This window comes from Sciurus vulgaris (genome assembly GCF_902686455.1).
Source record: "Sciurus vulgaris genome assembly, chromosome: 17".
Lineage (NCBI taxonomy): Eukaryota > Metazoa > Chordata > Mammalia > Rodentia > Sciuridae > Sciurus > Sciurus vulgaris.
In genome coordinates this window covers 391514-417910 of record NC_136478.1, presented here as the reverse complement: position 1 = coordinate 417910, position 26397 = coordinate 391514, and the positions used below count along the sequence as shown (strand labels likewise).

General features: G+C 57.5%; 1 protein-coding gene across 1 annotated transcript in view; it reads right to left on the bottom strand.

The window, feature by feature from the left end:
- The window catches only part of FANCA (FA complementation group A), a 40944-nt gene that overhangs the window by 3300 nt on the left and 11247 nt on the right, over nucleotides 1–26397 (bottom strand). Inside the window, exons 12-36 of the mRNA XM_079117721.1 lie at nucleotides 26151–26227; nucleotides 25701–25842; nucleotides 25352–25485; nucleotides 24093–24203; nucleotides 22120–22215; nucleotides 21983–22042; nucleotides 19948–20036; nucleotides 19217–19277; nucleotides 19095–19144; nucleotides 16474–16547; nucleotides 14588–14701; nucleotides 12951–13087; nucleotides 12585–12655; nucleotides 12235–12328; nucleotides 11919–12106; nucleotides 10934–11030; nucleotides 9904–10077; nucleotides 8739–8812; nucleotides 7165–7293; nucleotides 4709–4793; nucleotides 2835–2986; nucleotides 2239–2344; nucleotides 1289–1345; nucleotides 1036–1140; nucleotides 334–446 (exon numbers count right to left, since the gene is read on the bottom strand). Of these exons, the coding sequence (XP_078973847.1) occupies nucleotides 334–446; nucleotides 1036–1140; nucleotides 1289–1345; nucleotides 2239–2344; nucleotides 2835–2986; nucleotides 4709–4793; nucleotides 7165–7293; nucleotides 8739–8812; nucleotides 9904–10077; nucleotides 10934–11030; nucleotides 11919–12106; nucleotides 12235–12328; nucleotides 12585–12655; nucleotides 12951–13087; nucleotides 14588–14701; nucleotides 16474–16547; nucleotides 19095–19144; nucleotides 19217–19277; nucleotides 19948–20036; nucleotides 21983–22042; nucleotides 22120–22215; nucleotides 24093–24203; nucleotides 25352–25485; nucleotides 25701–25842; nucleotides 26151–26227 (2590 nt within the window). The remainder of the gene's footprint in view (nucleotides 1–333; nucleotides 447–1035; nucleotides 1141–1288; nucleotides 1346–2238; nucleotides 2345–2834; nucleotides 2987–4708; nucleotides 4794–7164; nucleotides 7294–8738; nucleotides 8813–9903; nucleotides 10078–10933; nucleotides 11031–11918; nucleotides 12107–12234; nucleotides 12329–12584; nucleotides 12656–12950; nucleotides 13088–14587; nucleotides 14702–16473; nucleotides 16548–19094; nucleotides 19145–19216; nucleotides 19278–19947; nucleotides 20037–21982; nucleotides 22043–22119; nucleotides 22216–24092; nucleotides 24204–25351; nucleotides 25486–25700; nucleotides 25843–26150; nucleotides 26228–26397) is intronic.

Genomic DNA, 26397 nt, shown 5'->3' with positions numbered 1-26397 from the left:
CTTGGCTGCTGGGACCAGCACGTCCTGGGAGGCCCTCTCAGAACTGTCCTAGGGAGGACAGACTGCCCTGAGTGCCACAGGTCTGACCGAGCTGCTGGGTGGAGGGCTGAATATCAGCACTCTCACACACTCGACGCTGACAGTCTGGGGCCAGTGTTAGATGTGAGAGCAGGAGATGAGCCAAGGTGGGAAGCTGAGCTGGGACATGACCTGCCTGGCTGCTCCGACTGGAGGCTATTAGCCTGGTTCTCTCCTCCCCTTTCTCAGGGTCCCAAGCAGCTGCCACCCAGGACATCCATGAAACCACCCAGTCATCCTGCTGCCAAAACCTACTTGCTGGCAAACTGCTGGGCTTCCTGCAGCCTCTGCAGTTCAAGAGGCAGCGGGCTCTGGAAGCATTTTCTCCACCGACTGTGCAGCACAGGCTCCAGGCTTGACCACCATGCCTGAATGGGGAGAGCGAGCACAACGAAACAGGTCAGGGCCGCTGTACTTGGCCCCACCTCCAGTTGCCAGGCCCAGAAGACCTGTGTAAGACGCTGCCACACACATGGCCAGCTCCCCAGAGCCCTCACTGGGGCTTCCCAGGTGCTCCCTGTGGCTCACATTCCATTGTTGTGTAACTTCAGGCAGCACCTTGTCTACCTCGCTGGTTCAGAGCAATCCCACAAGGCACCTGTACTCCAGGGCAGGACAGGGGAGGCCCTGCCTGATGACACCCTGCAAGAGCTGGTGCCCTGCAGAGAAGGAAGCTGGCAGTGTGGCACCAACTACCCCCTATGTCTTGGAATGCAGGTCAGGCGGAGCCCCAGGAGGCAAGCAGAGGCAGCCTGCACAGCCCTCGGCGAACACACAGCAAGTGGCAACTGGACTGCAGGGACTGTGGCCTGGAGGGCAGGCTGTGAGGGGCCCGTCCCCTGCTGCACACCAGTGTGTCCTCTAGCTCCCCTTGCACGTCTCAAGTCACGGTGACCAAGATGGAGACAGACGCAGAAGGTGGGAGCAGCAGCTGAGTAGCCAGGCAGCCAGGCCTACCAGTGCAGAGGTCAGAAGGATGGGGCATTTGGTCTGGCACTCAGTCAGGGTCAGGTTGGCTGTCAGCAAGGGGTCATGGCTCCGTGCACAGGCATTCAGGAGCCCCTGCAGCAGAGAACACAGCAAAGGCTCGGTGGTTTCACAACCCAGGCACCCTTGTGAGCCCAGGACCTAAAGGGCACCACCCCACGGGAGGATCTGTTCCCAGGGACTCTGGGAAGGTCACATAGGAGGTGCTAGGGAGACCAGTTACCCTGAAGAAGTGGATGGTGATGTCGTGGGTCAGGGCACCTCCCTGGGAGAAGTTTCTCTGTAAAACAATTCAACAGGCCCGTGTCAGAGGGGCAAGACCAGCATGCAGTGTGCTGCAGAGATCTGGCTATGAAGCTAAAGAGACGACTGGCCATCAGCCAGAGGGCTGTCCCAGGTGTGCTGCCAGGACCTTCCCAGCCCTCACCCGTCACGACTGCCGCCCTGCTTCAGCTCAGACACGTGGGCTCCAGGGGGAGCCAGGAGCCGTGCTCTGACTCTAGCTGAGGGTGGCAAACAGTGTCATCCTATCTCTCTGCTCCTGTCCACTTCCACGGGCTGCTGGGGATGGAGCCCAGGGCCTAGCACACATCAGGCAAGTACCCCACCACTGAGCGACATCTCCAGCCCTTTTTATCTTATTCTGAGTCAGGGTCTTGCTAAATTGCCCAGGCTGGCCTGGAACGTGTGATCCTCCGGTCTGCAGCCCCCGTGTCCCTGCACTGACAGGCTGCGTGCCACACCCGGCCTGACTCCTGATGCTAAAGCTTTCACTGCCCTCCTTCCCATCCACCTGGCACACGGCACACTGAAAGGGAAGCTAAGCTCATCTCCAGTCTTGCTGTGCGCTGGTCCTCAGGCACAGTGAGCCGGTGACTTGCAGTCCCCAGTGATGGACGCAGGGTGGGCGCCATCTTCAGGCAGCTCGCACTAGCAGTGTCTACCACAGAAGGAAGCAGGTGCCTGGCAGGCAGACTCCCACCAGCCTGACCTCGAACACTGAACAACCGAGGGAGCGTTGCAGAGACAGCCGCCTGCAGCCACACTTGTCCCGCGTTCGAGCTCTCAGCTCTCTGGGCATCGCTCACTCACCTGTGACTTCTGTTCTTCTCCCAGCAGCCCTGATCCATGCCCACCTCCCACCGCCCCAGGCCAGGCTCACGGAGCACCTACCAGCTCAGAGTTGACCAAGTGGAAGAATTCCTCGCAGAGGGCGGCGGCAGGCCGCTGGGCCTGCAGGCTGCCGACCAGGACAGATGGAGGCAGGCGAAGGAGGAGCCTTGGAGGCAAGGGGCAGTGTGGACAGTGAAGCCAGCGCACAGGAGCACAGGCTGCAGCCTTGCCTGGCTCTAGGGAGCACCCTGCAGCCTGTGGCACCACCAGAACCAGTGTTCTGATCCGCAGCCCCACCAAATGTGTCTGTCAGCCCCTCAACAGTGCTCAGGGTGCTGGGGTCCAGCAAGACGTGTCAGCAGAAACAAACAAAAAAAACAGCGAAGAGCTGTATGGTGACCAAGTGGAGGCCACACCATGATCCCCAGAGTGAGAAGCAGCACGCCACTCGGTCACAGAAGGCACACCTTGAGCACGCAGTTTCTGTCTTGACACTTACAAGTGGACCAAAGTCTGCATCCACAGCACCTTCCACCCCAGACCTTCCCCCCACGGGAACCAAGTAGATGACCCCTCCCAGGCTTGGGGAGGGCACAGAGGAGGGACCAGCAGAGAAGCCTGGAACCCACATGTGACACTGCCCTGCCAGGCCTTACCATCTGCATGCAAGGAGCTCTTGCTGTCTCTGGAGGCTGGTGGCCACACCTGCCCCACCCGCCAGAGGCTGGAGCCGGCTGTAAAACACCGAGAATACAAAGTGTCCCCGAGAGGCTGCGCCTTGCTCCAGTTCCAGGTCGAGAATCATCTCCTGGAAAAGGCAAGTCAGATGCTCGCACACTTCACCTCACTCCCAAGTGAGAGACAGGCTTAGGAGAGGGTCCACGGAGGCCACAGATGGAAGGAACAAACGTGACAGCAATTCTACCCGGAAATCATCGTGACTGCAAAGACAGCTGGGAAGGAGTGACTTGACCCGGGCAGCCCTGGTAGGCGAGTCCCCGTTACCTCTGCCCTCTCCATGTGTGCGTGTGCATGAGCGGACAGACCCAGGGCGAGTCAGCTCTCAGGCTTTGCTGGCCCAGGCCCCACCAGCAGCACAGCAGCCACTGGCCTGCCCTGTCGCGGGTCCAGGCAGGGTTCGGTGGCTTTCTGCTAACCCCTTTATGTTGGAACATTCCCACAGAGTTTAAACGACACTGACGTTTTCCAAGAAAATGAGTGTGACTTTTTAAACGCCAATGGATGCTCAATTCACTCAAGACAATTAAGAATCCCACTCTGGAAATGCATCCCGACCCTGTGCCCTGTTCAGTCAGAATACACAATGGTGGTGCTTCTCTTCTGAGAGCAGACCTGATTCCATTGTCTGGGCTGGGAGCTACATCGTCACAAACGGCACGAAACCAAGTTGCTGGCCCTCTTCTCTGCATCTTCCCCCTTTCCCATTGCTCATCCTGTGTCCTGAGGGTCCAGCCCAGCAAGGACAAGCTCCCAGCACTCTGGCCACATGGCCACTGTGGACAGGCTGGCCTTGCTGATAGGCAATAGAGACTGTCTGCCATTTCCCCAGGCCAGGCTGCACGGAGCTGATGAGGAGCGTGGGCTCCTCCACGCTCACCAAAGCCTGCCCCAGGCCCCATCAGCGGTGGGCAAGACAGGGAAAGTGCAGACCCCCAGGCCCCTGCCCAGGTCTGCAGGTGCCCTGGGAGCAACACAGAGCAGGGGCGGGAGGAGGGGCAGCGCAGGTCTCAGGAAGTCAGCTGAGGTCACTGTGGAGAGAAGGCCAGTGTACACACATAGTGCCCACGTAACCGAACATGCCTCAGGTTGGCTCATCACAGCCTATCACGCAACCAGCTGCCTCCCTGGTCACTGCATGAACATCCAGGGACAGGGAGAGTGGACGTGGGGCAAAGGTCAAGGGGGCAGGGACATCTCTTAGGGGGCTGGGGATGGAACCCAGGGCCTTGTGCATGCTAGCCAAGCACTCTACCACCAAGCTACATCTCAGCTTGGTGTTCCCTGGTTCCAGTTGACTTCTCTGGTATCATCTTCCAGTCCTTCATTCCCCACATTTCTAGATCCAGGCTTCTAAAGAACAGCAGCATAAAGCCACATGTGTGAAGGTGACAAACGCACAGCATACTCCCAGGGCACAGCCAGGCAGAAGCAGGAGGCTGGGCGCTGTGCCTGCTCCTGGGTGGCCCGAGAATGCCTGAAACGTGGCACACAAAGCGCTACCACCACACGGTCCTGTGCACGTCAGTGACCCCAAGCTGCCTGCAGACTCTACACACTCTTGGTGCTCTGCAGAGTTCCTCAGCAGAGGGGCATGGAGTGACAGTGAGTCTACTGCCAAAACTGGCATCTGTCACCACACCTGGAGCTTCGGTGACTGTCACTGGTGTGCACAGCACACTGTTGCTGTGGGTGGCGCAGGTCAGGCACTGTTTCGTAAATCTGTCAGGAGTGCTTGAGCAGGAGACAGCTCGAGGTGGGGACACAGGAGCCCTGGCACCCTCCAGCTCACCTGCAGCCTGGAAAGAAGATCCCCACTTCCTGAGCAGCCACCAGGGACCCAGCTGGAGCTCTCCGAGTGGTTCCAACTCCTCGAGCTGAAAATGGAGTGGCACAGAAGACTGGTCAGCATTTCCAGCGGAGACTGCAACGCCCACTCGCCTGCTTCCAGTGCCAGGGCACGGTGCTTCTGGTATTAGGACACTCCAGCAACAAGCAACAAAACTAACAATTCTAGAAGCCTAAACCTAGCAAACACGGAAGCATGTAGTAGGGAGAAGCAGGATTTATCCCTAGAATGCAATGCTGGATTAACAGCCAGATTCCAGTTAATGTAATCACTTATCAATAGAATGAAAAACAAGAGCCACAAGATCACATCAATAAATGCAGAAAGAGCATTCAATGGGATTTCACACCTGATCATGTAAAAACCACTTGGTGACGCCCTGCTGGGCAGCTTGGAAAACACTGAATTTAACTGTAAAGACAGAAAGCTTTTCCCCTAAAAAGAGGAATAAGACAAGGATGCCCTCTTATACTTCACCGCAAGTTCTAGCTACAGCCACTCAGTAAGAGAAAAGAGTAAAGGCATCCAAAGTAGAGAGGAGTTACATAACTGCTCCTCATGGCCTTCACTAAACCTGGGACCCACACTAAAGTGTCAAAGCTGACAAAGGAGCTCAGCAAGTCAACATTCAGAAATAAGCTATATTTCCACACACCACAATTAACCCAGCAACACTGAGGGACACTGAAAAGAAAAGAATGATATACATAGGGACAAACTCAACCCCAAATGCATAAGGTCTGTACACTGGAAACCATAAAACACTGTTGAAAGAAATTAAAGAAGACCTAAATAAGCTGGGTTTGGTGGCACACGCTTGTAATCCCAATGCCAGCCTGGGCAATTCAATAAGACCTTGTCTCAAAATGAAAACGAGAAGTGTGAAGGGCAGGTCGGTGGTGGAGCGCCCTGGGTGCAATGCCTAGTATCCTGCAAAACAAAACAAAACAGACCTAAATAATGGAAAGACATCCTGTGGTTGTAGAGACTCGGTGTCGGGAAGATGGCGATATCGCCCAAACTGATCTACAACCGAATATACTCCCCATCAGTATGCCACATGGCCATGTAGACACTGAGGAGCTGCAAAGGATGCAGAAGAGTCAAAACAACCTTGAAGAAGAGGAACAAAGCTGGAGGACTCACATTTCCCAGTGTCAAAACCTACTGCAAAGCTACAGCTATCAGTGTGCAGAGCTGGCATACAGCAGATATGTGGACCAGCAGGTGGAGCCGGGAGTCCAGAAACCAGCCCTGGAGGCAGATCTGCTGACGTCCGATGAGGGTGCCAGGACCCTCCAATGGGGAAAGAACAGTCTTTGAGCAGCAGTGCTGGGACAGCTGGAAAGAGTGGAGTGGACCCCTTCCTCACACCGCATGAGAATAAGTCAAAATGAAAAAACAAATGAAAACCCTAATACAGATACTAAAACTAAAAACAAATAAATAAACTGAATTCCATCAAAAATTTCTAAAGCTTTTGCTTATCAAAGGACAACACAGAACAAGAGGACATTCACAAGTCATGCGACTGCTAGAGATCATATCCAGGGCATGTAAAGAACTCACACAAAGAAACCCAGAATAGCTAAAGCAATCCTTAGCAGGAAGAATGAAGCAGGGGGTATTGCAATACCAGAACTTCAACTCTACTACAAAGCAATAGTAACAAAAACGGCATGGTATTGGCACAAAAATAGACAGGTAGATCAAAGGTACAGAATAGATGACACGGACACAAACCCAAATAAATACAATTTTCTCATACTAGACAAAGGTGCCGAAAATATGCAATGGAGAAAAGATAGCCTCTTCAACAAATGGTGCTGGGAAAACTGGAAATCCATATGCAACAGAATGAAACTAAACCCCTATCTCTCACCCTGCACAAAAATCAACTCATAATGGATCAAGGACCTCGAAATCAGACCAGAGACCCTGCAGATTATAGAAGAAAAAGTAGGTCCAAATCTTCACCTTGTTGGCTTAGGATCAGACTTCCTTAACAGGACTCCCATAGCACAAGAAATAAAAGCAAGGATCAATAACTGGGATAGATTCAAACTAAATAGCTTTCTCTCAGCAAAGGAAACTATCAGCAATGTGAAGAGAGAGCCTACAGAGTGGGAGAAAATCTTTGCCACTCATACTTCAGATAGAGCACTAATTTCCAGAATATATAAAGAACTCAAAAAACTCTACACCAAGAATACAAATAACCCAATCAACAAATTCACTTGCTGACCCTGCATGCCAGGGGTCAAACAGCTGCTCCAGGAAGCCCGCCCCTAAGTACCACGTCTGCCCAGATGGTCTCGTGTACCGTGGCGGACAGAGGAGGGAAAGCGCGTTCTCAGAACTGCCTCAAAGTCAGATGCTTTTGGTATTGCGTAGCTGACCTTCGATAGGAGTCCATCAGCATGTTGACCAGCACCGTGCACGCCACCTGCAGGTCTCCGTCACAGCCCCCTGAAGCGGAGGGTGCAGGGAGGTAGTGCTCGTAGATCGCCCACTGGTGGAAGTCCTGTCTGCAAAGCGAACGCTGGCGTTAGTTCTGAGGAAGACAAGCATCACAGCCAGGGTTTCTCCCTGACCTCTCTGTGGGCCCCACCAGAGGAGCACAGTGAGTGACTGCTGGGATGCAGGAGGGCAGGACCAGCGGCACGGGACCTCAGTGGCTGCAAAGGTGTCATCTCAGGGGCAGGCCCACCCTTGCAAACTGCCACCACTGACCAAGAAAAGTCCAGACGGGGTCGTCCTGCAGGGTGACCAACAGTCATACCCTGATGGACCTGGTGAACACAGCAGCAGCTGCACAGAGGTGGGCTCAGTCACAGAGGATGTCTGAACCTCACCTGGTCCACCTGCAGGCACGGCTGGGGCCTGAACTGCAGGCCCCAGGGAAGCTGGTGCAGGGTCTCCAGGAGGGGGACTGCCCGTGAGCACAGGAGCAAGGCCTCTCCATCTGTGCTCTCTCGTGTGATCAACAAAGGAGAGAGAGGAGCTGGGTGGGTGGTGCACACCTGAAACCCCAACTGCCCAGGAGGCTGGGGCAGGAGGGTCAGACAAAAACTGACAGGGGCTGGGGTACAACTCAGTGGTGGCACATCCTGGGTTCCACCCGTGCCACACAGCACCGGACGTCCAGGGACACTTCTCACCCAAGGGTCCAGATGCGGGTCTGAGAAGTCCGCACACCAAGAAGGTGGCTCTGCCATGTCTGCTGCTCCTGCACCCACGTGCCCACTGCAGCAGAGGCCGTGTGAGTGCGGGAAGAAAGCCCTTCAGAGCCAACTGGACACAGGCCTGGCAGGAGTGGCATTTGCACCTGGGGAGCAGCTGCCGGTGGTGCTTCCGGCCTGGCCTTCTGCCTCCCTGTGTCCTCTAGCTCCACCCAGCACCCGGACAGCACCGCATGGCGTCTGTGTGGAAGGCACTGCCCTGCCGCGAGGCAGGGCCCGGAGGGTGCCCTGGGCCTTCTCTGGCCTCGAGGTCCTCCGCTTGTTTTGGAGGCCACAGCTCCTCTCTATGCCCCAACTCCACACCTCAACCTGACGTTCAACACCCCAGCAGGTGCCCAGCGCAGCACACCTGGCCGACGGCCTTCGGCCCTGGCCCTGCCTGCCTCATAGCTGGTCCCTCACTCTCCAGGCCCGTCTGCCTGGGCAGCGCTCATCCCTCCTGAGTCCAGTTCCTCGACGCAGCCGCCCAGGTGTGCAGGGCCCTCCACGCACCTCCTCTGCTCCACCTATGCATAGGTGCCCTTGTGGCAGGTTCGTCTGGTTTGCACTGCATGCCCAGCTTCTAGAACATTCTAGGAAAATCTGCCACACAGTAGAAGCTCCATAAATCCTTCCTGAATGAAATAACTGGACTTGTGCGCAGAGGCCAACAGTCAACCCAGCATCACACTGAGTGCAAAGACTGACTCAACAGAAAACAGGCCACTTGCGAGCAGCTCCCTCGCACTCACCTCTCTGTGTCTGACAGGGCATCAGCTCCAGGCTGGACGTCTAGTTCCAGCTGCAGCCAGTCTCTGAAAGTTAGCTGAGAGACAAGGGCAGTCAGCACCGGGCAAACCCCACACCCCACACCAAGCTGCACACTGTCACTTTATCTCAGAAATAAAGGCCTGTCTGAAGCCAAACCACAGCTGAAGAGCCATGTCCATTCCACCCCCACGAAACCCAAGGATTCCAACTGACATCAGCCTCTGACCACAGAGGCCAGGACCTGGGCCTCAGATCACCGGGCTCCAGGCTGGCCTCTCCTACCAAGTGCGTTTGCTCCAAGCCCGAGTGAGGACAGGAGCTGTGTGGCTCTGATGCTGTCGCGCTCACTGCCCAGCCCTGAACCATTGGCCTGCCGGGCGACCAGGCAGCGCGAGTCCTCCTGGCAGCCCAGCTCCTCTCTGAATGGATGTGGTCAGCTGGGCTGCTCTCAAAGCCTCGCACTGCAGGGAGCCCTCAGCAGGCCCTGCGTGCGTACAGGCCAAGGCTAGGCACCTGGGCACAAGCTGGGCGCAGGCCCTGGGAGGAACGGCCACGTCCCTCCCATGCTCGGGTGCTGAACACACTGGGACGCCTTGCAACCCACCTTACAGGTTTTCTGTTTTGTTTTTTCGATTTAACGACTGTTGAGACACCCGAGGGAATGCTGGGCCTGTGGGAGCAGCCCTGGGAAGGTCGGCATCCAGCAACTGAGACATGCTGGAAAGAGCACGAACCTGCAGTGCCCCCTCGAAGGCCTGGCAGACGCCTCCGCAATGTGTTTTTAATCCACCCTGAAAATTTTCTGTAGGAAGTTATTATCGTGCCAGGACAGAGGCTCACAGCTGTGATCCCAGCAAACTGGGAGGCTGATGTCGGAGGGTCAGTTGAGACCAGCCTCAGTGATTTAGTGAGGCCCTGTCTCAAGAGAAAGAGCTGCTAAGGTAGTTCAGTGGTAGAGTACCCTGGACTCCACGCCCAGAACCTGTCGGGGGAAGCGGGAGGCACATCAGGCCTTCCTGGTGTTCTGAGAGCCGCGCAGGGAGCCACGGTGCCCTCAGAGGTGCCTCAACACCCTGGGCTGCCCTCCTCTCGGAGCTCAGGCTCACACAACCGGGAGGGGCACCCGTGAGCAGCAGGACGACCCACCCGAAACCCCTCTGCGAGCAGCTCCTGGAAGCGGCCCTGTCTCCACAGGGCAAGTGCGGCCATCTTCCAGTCTGAGGGGGAAGGGCACGCGGGTCCCCAGGGAAAGCCTGCTGCGTCCTCTTGAGGGAGAGGTGCTCGGGCCTCGGAGAACAATCTGAATACAAGAAACTGAAACTGAAACAGAGACGTGCTGGTGAGAAACAGCTCCCCCAGCCTCGCCCCTCAGGTGACCCCGTCCCACCCCAGCCAGTGTGGCCAAGCTCGGCAGTCGTGGCCCCCAGCCAGCACCTGTGAGCACCTCCGACTGAGCTGCATCTGGGGTCACAGGCTCCACGGACCTGGAGTCACGCTGCCCTCCAGGGTCTCCCCTGCTGGGGGTGTCCCCAGAAGTGGGAGGCTGCAGGGAGCATCGCTCACCCAGAGGGAGAGAGCACCTGCCCGTTCTTGAGCCTGGGGCCACTTGAGGGCAAACTCCACCCAGCGAGGCTGTGGGAGCAGGCTGGGCCTCCTGCCCTCCACGAGGAGCAGCTCAACACTGGGCCCCGGGACTCAGCTCCCCAAAGCAGATGACAGGAGGTGTGGGGTGCCCAGGTCCCCCGCAGTGTCTAATGCAAGGCACCAGAACAGGGCAACTATCAGGGCGGGGGGCTGCCCTGTGGAAGATGGCCCTGGGCTATAGTGCCCACTCCCCTCACTGTGGACAGTCAGGGTTGGAATGCTCACTGAGTCTCTGCCCTTCTAAAGCAGCAGGACCTGCTAGACAAAGGCACTGGCGTTTTTCTCAAAGCGGAAGAGGCTTCTCGTGAACACTCATCTTTTAGCCTATCCTGCAAGTACAGTACCCGTGGCCTTACAAGAGGAGATAGGGGCAGCTGCTGCCTCACACCCGGATTCAGCAAGGAGACACCCAGATGGCCCCAGCAGCCCCCAGCCAAGGCCCGATGCCCGACAAAACCTGAGGCAGTGGCAGACGTGGCTCCTGAAGAACCCAAGACCCGCAGGGCAGAAAACCAGGAACTGGCAGACCCACCTTTTTGACAAGACCTGGAGACAAACAGCTGCACCAGGAACCTCGAGGCTGAGGAGAGAACTTGCTCAGAGCATAAGAGATCGCCGCCGTGCAGAACCTGCAAACAGCAGTGACGACCAAAGTGACCCACGCAGAACAGCAACGAAGGGAATCTCAGCACGCTGACCTCAGGGCCTTCACTCCAGGTGGCCTTGGCGGTCATCCTCAGCTGTCTCCTGAGCTGGAGCTGTTGTCCCCACAAGTCCCCGTCCACATGAAGGCAGAGATGCACACCATGTGAAAACAGCACGTGTTCACTATAGATGTACAAGGAGTGAATCTACACCACCAGCCTCTCGGATAAACCAGGGAACAGGGTACCCAATGAGGGACACAGCCAGAAGGAGGACAGATACCCTGAGCTCAGGGCTGTGTTGTCTGCACCACCTTCTGAAAAGAAGCCTGCAGAACCACGGTCAAAGGTGCGTGCAGGGAGTGTCCTGAGAGACGAGTGTGCGTCTGTGCACACAAGGAACACCTGAGCTCAGCCTCGGCCTCCGTGCGGTCGGTCACACGAGACCAGCCATGTGGCATGCAGAGGCAACAAGGAATGAGAACAGAGCCCGTCCCCTGCAACCAGAGCACCAGGAAGATCGTGAGCAAGAAAGGAGACGCAGCAAAGACGGCGTGGGCGCAGGCTGCAGACGTGCCCAGGCACCCGCCATCGCTCCTGACGCGTCCAGGGGCATCCACATGAAGAGACCACAGCGACCCCCTGGCAAGGAATCCATGACCAAAGCGAGTCACAGGAGTCCACAAGGTAGAGACTGCTCCCTCTAGGGGCTGACTTTCTGCACATCTGTCTTTTCTTGTCTTTTGGGGGGCTGGGGCCCCAGGTCATGCATGTGCTGGGCAAGCGCTCCCCCCGAGCCGCATCCCAGCCCCCCAGTCCTCCACGGCCTTCTCTATGAGCACTTAGAGCACTGAGAGGAGGGACAATGGCCACCTCAGGCAGAAGAGCGAGGACTCCCTGGTGTGGCACGTCACGAGGCTGTCGAGGAACCTTGGGACAGGAAGGCCACCGGCAGGGGCAGGAGGACCTGGGTCCACCTCCGGGAGCGCAGACCCAGGCTCACCCAGGTGGACAGCCAGGGCAGCCAAGCCCAGCACATGTGGGGCACTCAGGCGTGGGCCCTGAAAAAGGAGACAAGTGGCGGAGCTGACGACAGCCCCAACAAGCTGGAAGGGTCCTGGGCTGGGAGGACGGCCAGGCTGCCCACCCTTCAGCAGCCCTGGGGTGTGGCCTGCAGGAAGCAGCCTACCTGGTGCAGCAGCTGGCAGAGGCGGGCAAGGACTGCAGGGAGCAGCGCTGGTCCACACAGCATCCTCACGAAGAGGGCTGCCCAGGGGCCCTGCCTGCAGACAGCAGAGACGAGGAGGCCCTGGCCGCTGAGAGCCCACGCACCCTCCCACCACTGAGCGACGTGCAGAAGCCTGCGTAAGAGCCGTCACTCCCCCAAACAAGGGCCAAGGACAACAAGCCTCCCATGAATTCCCACTTGATGCAACTCAGCCTGGACATCTGCTCCTGGAAGCTGCGCTCAGGCCTGCCTGGCCTGTTGTCTGGGTGCCCCAGGACAGCCCAGGATCACCCAAACTCCCGCACCCTTACCTCTCTGGAGGGGCAGAGCTGGAGGCCACCATCAGGCTCTGACAGAACTCTGCAAGCAGGAGATCCACCACCTGGGAGACATGGCCAGCAGAGACTGCAACTCCCACCACCAGCCTCGGGAAGCAGCCTGCGCAGGCACTGGGGGGCTGGGGACCCCCAGTTTCCAGTGTCCTCACAGGACAAGGAACTCAGCGCTGAGCAGCAGCCGCAAACCCTGACAGCGAAGGGTCAGGCCTGGGGCTACAGGCGGCCTCTGCAGCAAGGATGCACACAAGTGGGCTGCCGGGTCCTCAACACCTGACCAGCCCCTCACGTAGTCAAGAAGCGGCTGGCACACAGCCTGGCTCGAGGGCACTCGGCACTTACCAGCTGCTCGGGCTGCTGGAGCCCTGGAGCAAGGACGCTGAGCCGGACCTTCCCAGCCCCACGCGGGCTGCCATCCTCCCCGTGCCCCAAGGCTGCGCACAGCCCTTCAGAAACCAGGGCCATCTGAGCAGATATGGCTGCACACAGAGAAACCCGCCAGTGAGACAGGAAACGTGGGTGGAGTGCATGTGGCCACCGCTGGCCTGCACCTCTGGAGGACCGGGTGGCCTCCCCACAGCCCACCAGGCAGTGGAAGAGCTCATTTTCATTGCAAGAGGTGAGCAGTCAGACCACAGACACATGGGGCCTCTACCTCGTGACACTGAGCATGTGGTGGGGACAGACTGGGCCTGCTGCCACCACTGCCTCTTTCTGATCAGCTGAGGGGCAACGTGGCCTTCAGCATCTCAGACCCCAGCCCGACCTTCCCCCATGCTGCCAGACACCAGGCGAAGGCCAACGGCCCCGCTCAACCATGAAGCCCAGCGCTTCTGGACAAAGGCCAGCGGAGCTTCATCAGGCTTTGGCTTAGGCAGTGGAACTCTTCACGATGCCCTCCAAATGCCACATCCTCCAGGCCTGGTGGCACAGGCCTGTGGTCCTAGCACTTGGGAGGCTAAGGCAGGAGCATCACTGGAAGCCAGGAGTTTGGGTCTAGCGAGACCCAGTCTCAAGAAACAGCACGAACCACCCAGGACCTCAGGAGCACGGCTCTGCTTCCAGCTGCACACGGCCTCACAGAGGGCCTGCGGGGCTGCACCTGCAGAGCTGCTGCAGGGCTGCTGGCCTGACAACTCAAGCTGGTTACACTGTGTGATATGGGCATGGTTTGTCCCCAGGGTGGTGCCACTGGTGGGGGTCCCTGGGACATCACCTCACAAGGCCCGGTGTGGTCCTCCAGCACACTGGCTGGGCCTCCAAGAGGCTGAGAGGCTGTCACTAAAGTATGGGCCTCATCATCCTGGTCTCCCTGGCCTCCTGCTTGCCTGTGCCCTTCTGACCTGGCCATCCACCACTCCCCTCCTCCTCTGCCAGGTGTGCAGTCAAGCCCAAGGGGCCACTAAGGCTTGGACTGCCGGCCTCCAGAACTGTGAGCTAAATGCGCCTTGTTTCTTTACAAACCCAGCTTTGGTTATCTTATTGGAGCAAAAGAAAGCAGCAAAACACTCAGGAAACACACAGCTCACTTATTTTAGCCTCTGCATGCATCCTAATAAGAACCTGGAAGTCCTGCAGTCAGTGTGCACTGCCACCAACTACTGGGCCGTGCTAAGGGGCTCTGCATACTCTCACTCCGTGGGCGAAGCCTTCACCCAACTCAGTGTTTCAGAACTGTCGTAAGGAGGGAGAGACAGAGTAGAGGCCCAGTGCACCTCACGTGAACTCCGGCACCAGGATAAGGGAAAAACAGCCTCACACGAGCTCTGCTCAGCTTTCTTCCTCCACTGCCCATCCTGTGGGCTGCCAAATACCACAGTATTTATTTTTGCCAAGAGTCTGGGCAGCTACAGTGAAACCAGCCTCCCTCTTCCCTTGAGCCCAATGCGCGGCAGCAAGACACACAGCCTCCATCGCCATGGCTCCAACTGCATGCCGACACTCCTGGGAACAGCGCGCCGCCAGGCACCCGTCCTCACCATCACACTGGGTAGGGTCTGCCATCAAGGCTCTGAGCTCTCCCAGCGCGGCCCTGAGCGGTCCTGTGGGCTCCTCGGCACAGGTGGGCTCTGCCCTTGTTCCCGAGGTTGCACCTGAGGGTGGGGAGGCAGCAGGGAACAGGTTTGTACAGACAGCAGGCCTAGGCAACGAGCAGACAGTGAATGCTGACGCTGGGTGCCACGCGTCACATCAAATGCTCACGAACAAGAGTTGTGGTCTTGCAGACCATGGCCATGAGTGTGACAAGCTCAGATGTGACGGAAAAGGATCCACATAGCCAGGGGTCGGGGCGGACAGGCGGTCACCTGTCCCCTTAGCAGGCCCGGGACTGAGTCAGTGGCTGTCACCAGCTCAGCCTGCAGCTAGATCTGCAAAAGATCCTGGTTCACACTCCCACACATTGTTTTCACTAGAACAGGGAAGGTGTGCCTTAAAGCAAAGTGAGCTCACGTCTGGATGGCTGGAGAGGCGACCGCTCACCAGCGCACAACCATGCCTGTGGTCTTGTCCAGTAGGAGCCAGCAACCAAGGCTCTGCTCGAGAGCCACAGCACACGCCAGGGAAAGCGCCTGGGGACCCAAGAGCTGGGTGCAGGGGTGCACGCCTGTGAGCCAGCAACTCAGCAGGAGTCATGAATCTGAGTCTCAAAACAAAATTTAAAAGGTCTGAGACGGTGGGCATGGGGGTGCACTCCTGTGGTCCCAGAGGCTCAAAAGGCTGAGGCAGGAGGGTGGCAAGTTCAAAGCCAGCCTCAGCAACTTATCAACACCCCGTCTCAAAATAAAATATAAAAAAGGGTGGGGATGTGGCTCAGTGGTTAAGAGCCCCCGAGTTCAATCTGAGGGCACACAAGAGTCCAGGAAGTATAGCTCAGTGTAGAATACCTGCCCAGCAAGCATGAGGTTAAGGTTTGGTCCCCAACACAGGAAGGAATGAAGGAGGGCAGCTCTCTGAGAAGCCCTAACCATGTGCCTGTGGCCTCAGGCCTCCATCTGTCCCCAGCACAGCGCTGGTCCCTGGCTGCTCAAGGAGCTTCACACTCCGACCATTTGAGTCTCCTGGGTCTCCATGACTGCTGGGAACTGGCCAGACCCATGGAAGGACTGGAAGCAGAACTGGACAGAGTACTGCGTCAGACAGAACAGGCTTATTCCGCCTGCCTGGCCCTGCAGGTGTCAAGAGACGTAAAAAAGGAACAAACACAAAAATGGACACAGTGGCCATGCCTGCAGTGTCAGTGATTCGGAGGCTGAGGCAAGAGGATCATAAATTCGAGGACAGCCTGGGCAGCTTAGTGAGACCCTGTCTCAAAGTAGAAAATAAAAGGGCTGTGGTGCAGCTCAGCAGGGGTACGCTGCTGGCTCAAGCCCCGCACCCAAAGAAAACCCCAAACGAAAGCAAGACCCATAGACCCTCTGCTTCAGTAATGATGTGCTGGTCCCTGTGAGCGAAGAAGTAACAGGGAAAGCACCAGGCTGCTCTGGACGGGCCCTGACTGCCACCGTGAGAGCAGGCAGGCAGGGACACAGGTGTGCATGTGCAGGAGTGTGTGTGTGTGTGTGTGTGTGTGTGTGTGCGCGCGCGTGCGCGCAGCCCCCACCCCCCAGAGACACCCTGCACCCCAAGTGCCGCACACCCACACACCTCCAGCGTGCTCAGTGTCAGCACATGCGTCCACGGGCAGGGGCTTCCTTTAGAGGGGCCAGCACAGGTGGCCTAGAGAGCCCCGGCTCAGTCAGTGGCACCACGGGCGGCCCTGGCCTGGAGAGGCCAGCCCAGCCCTAGAGGTCACTGGCACGGTCTTGGGGCAGGGGCTCTGAACCAGGGAAATCTGAAGATCCACTCCAGCGATGGCAAGACCTACCTTCTGGGGGCTTCTCGGCAGTGCAGCAGGCCTGGCGGTAGGCAGCGTACAGAGACTGGGGGATTTTATCCGCTCTGGGTCAGAAGACGACAATATCCAAGTCAATACAATATTGTCATTTTTTTTGTTTGCTTTTGCTTTTTGTTACCAGGGATGAAACCTAGAGGCACTTGACCACTGAGCCACACATCCCAGCCCTTTCTATTTTGAGACAGGGTCTTACTGGGTTGCTTAGGGCCTTGCTAAGTTGCTGAGGCTGACCTTGAACTTGCGATCCTGCCTCAGTCTCTGGAGCTGCTGGGATCACAGGTTTGTGCCACCACACCCCGTTCTGTCATGGTTTTAGAAGAAAAGAATCACCTGTGATTCTTTAAAACACAAGGGCTTCACACGGCACTCACGACACGCCAAGCACACGTCAGGAGTCCAACCACTGCGAAACCCTAAGGGCACTGTCACACCACACGGGGAGAACCTGCCGATGCCCCCGTGGTCCCTCTCCAGGCTGCCCCTGGACTCTGCCCCGCCACTCAGGGCTTCAACCTGCAGCACGGCTATGCCGCACACCTGTTTCTTGCCAGTCTGCCTACAGGTGCTGGGCACAGACCAACCTGTCGGGCGCCCATGCCAAACCCTCCCTGGGCCTGCGCCGAGCACTTTAGGGCTTTTCCTGGGGCTGTGGAACACACTGGGGGCCTCAGCAGGAGGCGGTCGAGTAGTCGCAACCCTGGAAGGAGGCCTGGACCTGCCCTGGCCACATGGACTGTCCTCCATCTCCTAGGCCACGCCTACTGCCCTCTGTGCCCAGGGAGCACCAGCCCACGGGCTCCCCACACCACTGTATGCACACCCTTGGTCAATGGATTTGAAACTTGGATGACACAAGGTTTTCTAGAAACCTACAAAAGACTCAAGAGGAATAAAAACAAAAAAACCTGACTAACCTAACAGCTATTCACAAAATGGAGTCAGTGACACCACGGACGTTACCAGGACGTCCTGACACAGCTGTGCAGCCGAGCTCGGCCCAGGCTTCAGCCACAGGAATCTCAGTTCCACACACTGCTTCAGGGAATGGAAGGAAGCTACCCATCCATCTTGTAAGGCACTAAAACTTCAATGCCTAAAGAGAATCAGACACAGGCTTCATGAAACCTGCCCTGACCGTCACTAAATCACATCCAGCAGTTATTAAGAAGGCATCGTGCAAACAGGCGTCCCAGGAATGCAAGGACAGGTCAATGGCAGGAAAAACCCACCAGTCATCGCTGCAAGGACAGAGGAAGAGCACAGTCTCCTGAGAAGACACGCACTCAGGACGTCCTGAGCAGGCCAGTGAGGGGGCCTCCACCTCCTCCTCCTCCTCCTCCTCCATAGGAAGGACATGCACTGAACAGACCACAGCAAGCACCAAATCGCAGCAGCATTCCCACTGCGGTGAGGAACAACAGAACAGGGGCTGCCAGCTCAAGACTGCTACCATTCTAGGTTAAACCAAAACACCTTCCTATCACAGCAAGACAGAAGGCAAGAGACCAGCTGGCCAATGACCAGAATTCCTAGCTACCAGGATTCCCAAACCTCAGCTGTCGCTGAAGAAAGAATTCAAGAGAACATGCTGTTCATTGTAGCAAAGAAATCTAGGTACTTAGTAGTCACCTACAGAAGATGCACAAGAAGACACACCAGAGAACGGAACACTCGCTGCGTAAGATGCCACAGTACTCAGACCGACCTACGAAGCCAGTGAACCTGTGCTGGAGATTCCCAGTGTCCACTCAGGCTATGCTTCAGGAGTCCAGCCTACAGGCGTGGACATCTGTCGGCCATGCAGTCTGCTGACCGGGGCCTCGAGTGGTGCGTGCTGGAATGGTGCTCAGGCACAGAGAGAACACCACGCAGCGGTGAGCACACAGCAGGGCAGGAGGGCCCGCCAGGGGAAGCATGGGCTGTGCTGGTCTCAGCTGGACAAAACTGATGTGTGTGCAGACGCAAGCACACACACTGGACGCAGAGGTGGACGGGAGTAACCCAAGAGAAGCACAGAGGAAGGAGCAGGCACCTCCAGCGACCCCAGGTGGCCACAGTCAGGAGGCAGGCGCCCAGAAAGGCAGCCCACCAAAAAGAAGCCATTTTAAAAAACAAAGATAGGGCTGGGCTGTGGCTCAGGGGTGGAGCGCTCGCCTAGCCATGTGTGAGGCACTGGGTTTGATTCTCAGCACCAAACATAAATAAATCAAATAAAGGTCCTTCGACAACTAAATACACATTTAAAAAAAAAAAAAAAAAAAAAAAGTAACCAGCTGGGCACAGTGGTCACACCTGAAATCCCAGTAACTCAGGAAGCAGAGGCAGGAGGATCACAAGTTCTATGCCAGTCTCAGCAATTTAGCGAGGCCGTAAGAAACTTAGCGAGATCCTGTCTCAAAATTAAAAGGGCTGAGGATGTGGCTCAGTGGTTAACCACCCCTGGGTTCAAGTCCCAATACCAGGGGGAAAAAATATATCCAACTAATTTTCGAGCCAATGTTTTACAAATAAACACAGGTGACAGACATTTCTCTAAAAAAGAACCACGTTCTCTGCATCATCAAAGTCACTCTAGAAAAGCTCCCACATACCTTTTTAGGGCTTCTATAAAAGCCACTCGAGAATCCGGGGCCGCTGGGAGCTGTGGGACAAAGCAGAGCCCAGTGAGGAGCGCCTCGCTTCCAGAGGGGGCCACGCAGGGACACGCACTCACCACTCGTGGCGTGAGCAGGGCGGGCAGGAAGTGGGACAGGTAGTAGGGTCTCCTGAAAATGCTGCAGCACAGAAAAGCAGATGGCACCACGGTTAAGTCCAGGGCTCTGCATGGCGCCCTGTGGCCCAGCCTCTGCTGCCTCTCCCAGGGTGCTGGCGATGGCCCTGGCTCTGGGAGTCTGGGCCATGACTGCTTGCTCCGGGAGTGGCCAGGGTCGCTTGGGGACCATTCTACACTTTCTCCTTGGAGCTGCTCTAGAATCCCAGGGCTGCCTGCACTGGTAGCAACCACCATTCAAGGTGTTTTAAAACCACACTGAAGTCAATAAAGTCTGCTGTTCAATTCCCTGTACTGACTCCATGTTGGTCCCTAAGAAAGCATTAATTAAAAAACCACTGCTGGGTCAGTCATGGTGGCCTGCACTGGTAATTCAGACTCAGGAGGCTGAGGCAGGAGAATTGCAAGTGTGAGGCCAGGCTTGGCAACTTAGTGAGACCCCCATCTCAAACTAAAAGAGCTGGGGATGTAGCTTAGCAGTTAAGCATCCCTGGGTTCAATCCCCAGTACCAAAAAACCCAAAACACACCACCGTGACACTGGCCTGCGGTCTTCCCTCCTCACAGGGCTCCAGGGGCAATGCCCGCCAGCTGTCTCTGGGAGGAAGAGCACCCTGTGTCCTGCAGCAGAACACAGCCCCCGACCCCAGCACCACCGCAGCCAGCAGCCCCTACCTGGCCTCCATGACGGGGACTGGGACCCTCCCCGTGTGCTCAAACACCACCAGGGCCTTCTCCACGTCCTGGGCTGCCTGGCTGCAGGGCTGGCTCCACACAGGGAAGGGAAGGAAGGGAGTTTGAGGAGGAAGCGGAGGTCAAGCACAAGCCCCACCTTCTTGGCCCTGCACACCAGAGAGGGACACGAAGGCCACTCTGGAGCCCCGAGAGCGGCAGGCCTGCTGGTCCCGCTTAGTTCGCACTGGTGACGACGGAACAGAGTGGGCTAATGTTGGTGCTGCCAGGACCCTCCGCACATCTGCAAGTGCGAGCCGAGGGCTGGGAAGTGGCTTAGCGAGGGCGCCTACCCAGCACGTGTTAGGCCCTGGGTTCCGCCCCCAGCACCGCAAAAACTACATGAATGAAGGTAAAGGTTGAGGAGGGTGCTACCTGAAGGTGATGGAAGATAACATTTCTACGAGACAAAAACGGAGGGACAGTGCAGCTCGGGAGGAAGGAGGGAATCAGCCCAACTCTGAATCTCTCCCAGGGCCTTTCCCAGTAAGTGGGCCCAGGGAGAAGCAGACTCACCCCTTCCCAGGTTCACCCCAGCATCTCCACCAAAAGCAAACATGCACCCTTCCCAACCCGACAGCTTCTTGAAGGAAGTGGATACTGAATCGCTGGGTCCTGGACTTTGACCTTCCCCCACTGCAAACTAGCCCTGAATGGAGCACAGGAAATACTGAAACTCTGGGAAACAATGGATCCCAGAAAAAGAAAAGAAATGGGCAAGGCCTGAGTGCTCATCCCTCTGGATCTGGACTCCTGTTTCCCCAGGTAAGTTTCAGCCGTTTTATAACCACCCTAACTTAAAGTTCTAACCCGCACAACCAGCCTGACTGTCCAAACTGCACGTCCATGGACTCCAATGAGACTATGAAACCCAACTCCTTCTGTAACCTGGGGGCCGGCTCACACCCAGAAAGTGGGCCCTTCCGTGCCTGATCCACGGACCTCGCTGCAGAACACAGGAAAGCTTGCTGACCGGAGGTTTGCTTCCATCTCCTGCCTCCATCATTTGTGGGCCATGGGCTTACCCTACCCAACCAGGGGAACTGGGACACATACATGGACTGTCTAGATACATGGGGACAGAGAGAGGGGACGTCAGCGTGCACAAGGCCCCCAGATAGGCGGGGACAGGGAGAGGGGACGTCAGCATGCACGAGGCCCCCAGATACGTGGGGACAGGGAGAGGGGACGTCAGCATGCAGGAGGCCCCCAGATTTGCAGGGACAGGGAGAGGGTCATGCTGACTGTCTTCTCCCCTTAGAAGCGGGACCCTGCAGCCTGGACCCTGGAGAAGCTACTGCCTTTGGGTCACAGATCCCTGCCCTGACCCCATTTCCCTCTTTCTGCGGGGGGTGGGGTGCTGCCCTCAAGACTCCCCCGTGGGAACTGCGGAGACATGACCTTTGAGATCTAAAATCTTGGACACTTAGGAGCGACTCATGAACAGCAGCAGACCTCAAACGGGAACCAGCGCATTCATCCACCCGGCCTCTCAGCCTCTCCACCTGCCTCCCAACCCACACCGCAATTCAAGTCTTAAAGGACGGAGCGGCTGTCCTCACAGAGACTCGTGTCACGCGGCCAGCTGACACCTGGTCCACGGAAACAGCTGGGGCTGGGCTGTGCCAGAGCAGTGGCAGGGCGCCTGCCTCGCACGTGTGAGAACTGAGTTCGAGCCTCAGCCCCACGTAGAAGTAAAGAAAGACACTGTGTCCATCTACAACTAAAAGAATATACAAAAAAACAGCCGGTTCCTCTCTCTCTCCTAGGTGAACACAGCGGACCGCCTCTCCACTCAACCCCAAGACACTGAGAAACCCCAGGGGAAACCCACCCCAGTGTGAGGCACCTGTGGGCCACTGCTGGCCAGGCACCCTCAGGGACCTGCAGCGAGCCAGGTGCAGGACAGAGGGCCCAGGAGCTCACCGGCCAGGAATGAGGCCTAACCCCAGACCCGCAGAGCAGCCAGGCGACCTACCTCCGTGACATCCCCAGCTGAGGACGAATTCCCGTAGAGTCCCATGTTCTCCAGAGAAACCTTCAGAAAGAAAAACTAGAACCTAAGAGCAAAGACAGGCTCTGCCAAGTGCCGCAGGGCCAGGCGGGCAGACTTGCCTTGAGGTCAGCCAGTCGTGTCCTAGCCAGGGCAACATAGTCAGCCAGGAGGGTGCGGAACTTCCCAGGCACCAGCGGCGGGTGGAGAACGTGCACCTGCAACGGCATGTGGCGACGTCAGTCGCACCAGGGCCAGGGTGCTGCCCCCCCAGACAGCCCCTGACAGGAGGGACACACGGCGGCGGGGACCACCCCCAGGCAGAACGTGGAGAGGGAGCTCTGACGACAGGCCAGGTGCGGAAGGGACGCCAGGGAGGCAGCCCAGACCCGGCCTCAGGTACAGTGGCTCCAGCTCCACACCACAGACCCCAGGAACGTCCCAGTCAAAAGGGACAAAAGCCACAGCGCCAAGCACAGACCAGCGGTCCACACCAATGCCGCATCTGTGACGCCACCAGAATGACGGATCCGCGGTAGAAGGTGCACCCTGGAGCGGGTGCCCCGGCCCCTCAAGGAGCTTGCATCCATGGGAACTGGCAATGCAGACCAGAAACAAGGAAGACAGGAGGCAGGCACTAACCCAGGCTGCCACGGGGGCTGCAGCTGCAGCAGGCCAGAGAGGGCAGAGAGCTTGCCAAAGACGCCAGGAGAGGGCAGGTGGCTGAATGTGGGGCAAGGTTCTGCACCAGCCAGGGAGAAGGCGGGAAGGCCTTGGGACCCAATGCCTCACCACAGCAGTGGAGGCTGGGGTGCACAGAGGACTCGGGCCCAACCTAATTCAGCAAAACGGCACCCAGAAGCAGCCTGGAGCTGGGAGCAGGCAGGCACGGCCAGATCTATCCCCCGGCTGTGGGAGCATGGCCTTCTGCTGCCACATCCCTACACAGCCTCTCTGGAATGCAGTGGGAATTCCTGAGTGCAGGCTGAGACGTCAATGTTTACAAAGCCTGATGGAACCAAGCTATTCCCAGAACAGGTGCCCGTCAACAGATGAACAGATCAAGAAAACGTACACATACGAAGTTGAGTTTTACCCAAAACCACGAAGAAGAATGAAACCAGGGCATCTGCTGCTAAGACAACAAACGTGGAGAACATCAGACTCAAGAAAGACAAGGGTCAAATGTTTTCTTCTTCCATAAGGAAGCTAAAGCAAAGTAAGGGAAAGAAGGTGGGAAGGGAACCAGATTTCATGAAGACACAGGGAAGGTCAGCGGACAGGAGGACCAGAGGCTGGAGGGACAGGAAAGGGAAGAACTGTGGAATGAACCTAACAGGATAATAGCTCATGCAGGTCTACATGAACCACAGGGAATTCCATCTTTATGTGCATGTAGCAAGTGCCAATCAAAATCAACAAACAGGGAAAGGAAGATCGGGAGAGAGAGGAGGGGAGAGGGTGGGGATCGGCGTCTGACTCCTTGCATGTACAGCTTTGTCAAAACAAACCCAAATACTATATATAATTACAGTGCTCCAATAAAAAAACAAAAAGTAGACAAGAGGATGCCCCACCCCCACAAGGGCCGGGAGCAGTTATCTGATGAGCGAGAACCCCGCTGAGGCTGTTGTTTTGAGACAGTCTCACTATGTGGCCCAGGCAGGTCTCCAACTCAGCCGACACTCCTGTCCAGCCTCTCGCCTTGCGGGGAGCCCAGGCAGATGCCTCCACACCCAGTCTGGGGCTTGGCAATCTTGAAACTAACGCAGACTTGTTACAAAAATTCAAACGGCCACTAGTGTGAGGCCTGCTGCCTGCTCTCTACTCCTGAAAGTGGTGACCATAGGCAGTTTGGGCTGTATCCTTCCAGATTCTTCTCCTTGAATGTACACAAAACACCTCGTTTTTTTAAAAGGAGAGTGCGTCTGTCTGTTGGCTGCTCCTCCACCTGCTCTTCCTGCCCAGGTCCACTGCACCCCTGTCGGCACGAGCGCCCACCCTGGGCCTTGCCAGCAGCAGCCTGGGGACAGGAAGAGGCTGATAGGGCCAGCGAGGGCCGAGTCCCAGGGACCGTGCCACAGTGGCTCCTCACCTGCATGTACCGGGGGGCTTCCCAGGGCACGAGGCTGGACAGGAACTTGAAAAGGAAGACCAGCGCCTTCTTGCTGCAGCTGTGGTAGCCCCGAGCACTGCCAAAGGAGGCCTGGAGAGAGACGGAGGAGGCGCTGCTCAGTGAGGCACCTGCCCACAGGCTGTGCGGGCTGGAAGGCTTCGGGCTCAGACTTAGGACGGGTCACAGCTGTGCCCTGGCTGAAGACAGGTCGAACGTTCAGTCAGAGAAAAGGCAGAACCACTCGGAGGGCGGGGGTGTGGCGCCATGGAGGAGAGCTTGGCACACACAGGCCTGGGTCCACCCAGACTGCTAATGCAGACAGGAAGTCAGACACACACAGCAGGAAACTGTCACTGAACAGTAAGCATGGGGTCCTTTCGTGATGGAGAGACGGGACATAATCTGTCAACAGTCCCAACAAACAAAGACTCTGCTCAGCAAACCATTCCACCCGAGTGGCACCCGCAAACACAAGGTGACTTCCACGCCTGTCCAGAGCGGCAAGACCCCGCAGGAGCTGAGACGAGGACAACGCCTCAGGGCGGGAAGTCACAGATCGCCAAGGGAGCCCTGGAGCCCGGGTGCTGTGACAGGACCAGGGACCCAAGCGGAAAGGGGGTGGGAGACCTGAGGTCAGCAAGGCTCCAAGCACACCGCAGGAACTGCAAAGGAACACAGATGAGGGCTGCGCGGTGTCCCAGGCCAGGACCTGTGACCACGGGGAGAGCACCACAGCCCTGCAACCTGAGGACCCAGCTGCAGCGAGCCCCAGCCAGGCCTCAGTCGCCGAGCAAGGGCAACCCTGGGTCAGCAGCAGCCTCCTGGGCCCACCGTTCGCCACAGAAGAGGACTCTTGGTGTGCCCTCAACGGGTGCGTCCAGAGCCCTCAGCAGGCACGTCTGAGGCCAGCAGGTGCGAGAACCACGGGACAAATCAGAGAGCCAGTGGACAAAAGGAGGGACACAGAGCAAGGACACAGGGCCTTCCTCAGACCTGCAGGGAAACCCAGGCACAGGCATCCTGCGGAGCCGCCCAGCATATGCTTCTCTCTCACCCTGTGGTTTACTGGCTCTCCTGAAGGAAGGAGCCTCTCTGTGCAGTAGGTGAGGGAGGACACAGAGCCAAACATGGAGAGAGGTGAGGAAGACTGCTGGGCCATGCGACAGCACACAAGGGACATCAACGGTTCCGCCACTAGCCAGCCAGGAGGACGGCACCCAACTTCCAGGGTAACTCACCTTGAACCAGTCTGCGTAGGACGGGAATGCAGAGGGGCCCTCCAGGGCAGCCTGGCGCACGATCAGGAAGGCAGTGACCATGCTGTCCAGGTGGTAGCTCTCAAAGGCATGGGCCATCAAACGGGCCACCCAGTCTGTGAGACGGCGACACCATGGGCAGGCAGATCAGGCCAGGCTGGCTGGGACGTGCCTGCCCAAACACCCGCTTCCCAGGACCGAGCCAGTCACAGCGCAGACCCCAGACCCAGGAGGAGCAGCACCACTCTTGGCCCCCCCACGACAGGGCTCGACCCCACAGGTCTGCAGGCACCACCACACCCCACTCACACCCGCAGCCCTGGGCGCACACCCTGCACCAGCTGCGCTGCCTCTGGGAAGCAGACGACCAGTGTAGACACACAGGAGAGCACGCGCTGCCAGTTGACCTCATGCGTCTCCAAAACCTCCTGCAAACGGCTGACCGACTCCTCTGGACTCAGCATCAACAGGAGCTGAAATAAAGTCCCAGCTCCCTCAACAGCGCGGCAAGCCAGAAGCACCGGCATTGCTCTCCTCCCTGCAGAGCCCGGGCCCACCAGAAGGGCAGACAGCAAGGGTGCTCAGAGGGACAGGCGGTATCTCCTCTCGCAGTGACCAGCCTGGCTGGAGGGATCCTCGACCCCTGCAGGAGAGGCTCCTGAGTGACACGTTTGGTCTCCTAACCCCTGGCTGTAGGCCACAGAGGGTGGGTGGCGTCTCAGGGGGAGAGCAACCAGGATGCAGACCCAAATCCCAAGCTGGGCGCAGTGCAGACACTCACCCTGCGGTACAGCATGGTGAGCAGAGGGTGGGTCCTGGCAAAGCTCCACTCTCGCTGCCTCTGAATTGCATCGGATGCTTTGGGAGGGAAACAGACAGGAGCTTCAAGCTCCACGTGGAGAGTCATGCTCCAGTGTGTGCAGTTAACTGTCGTGAGGTGCGCCTCTCCCTGGGGACCTGGGGATCCCTGGCTCGCTCAAGTCCTTGTCTTCAGTGGCATGTCCACTCAGAGTCCACCCACTCTCTCC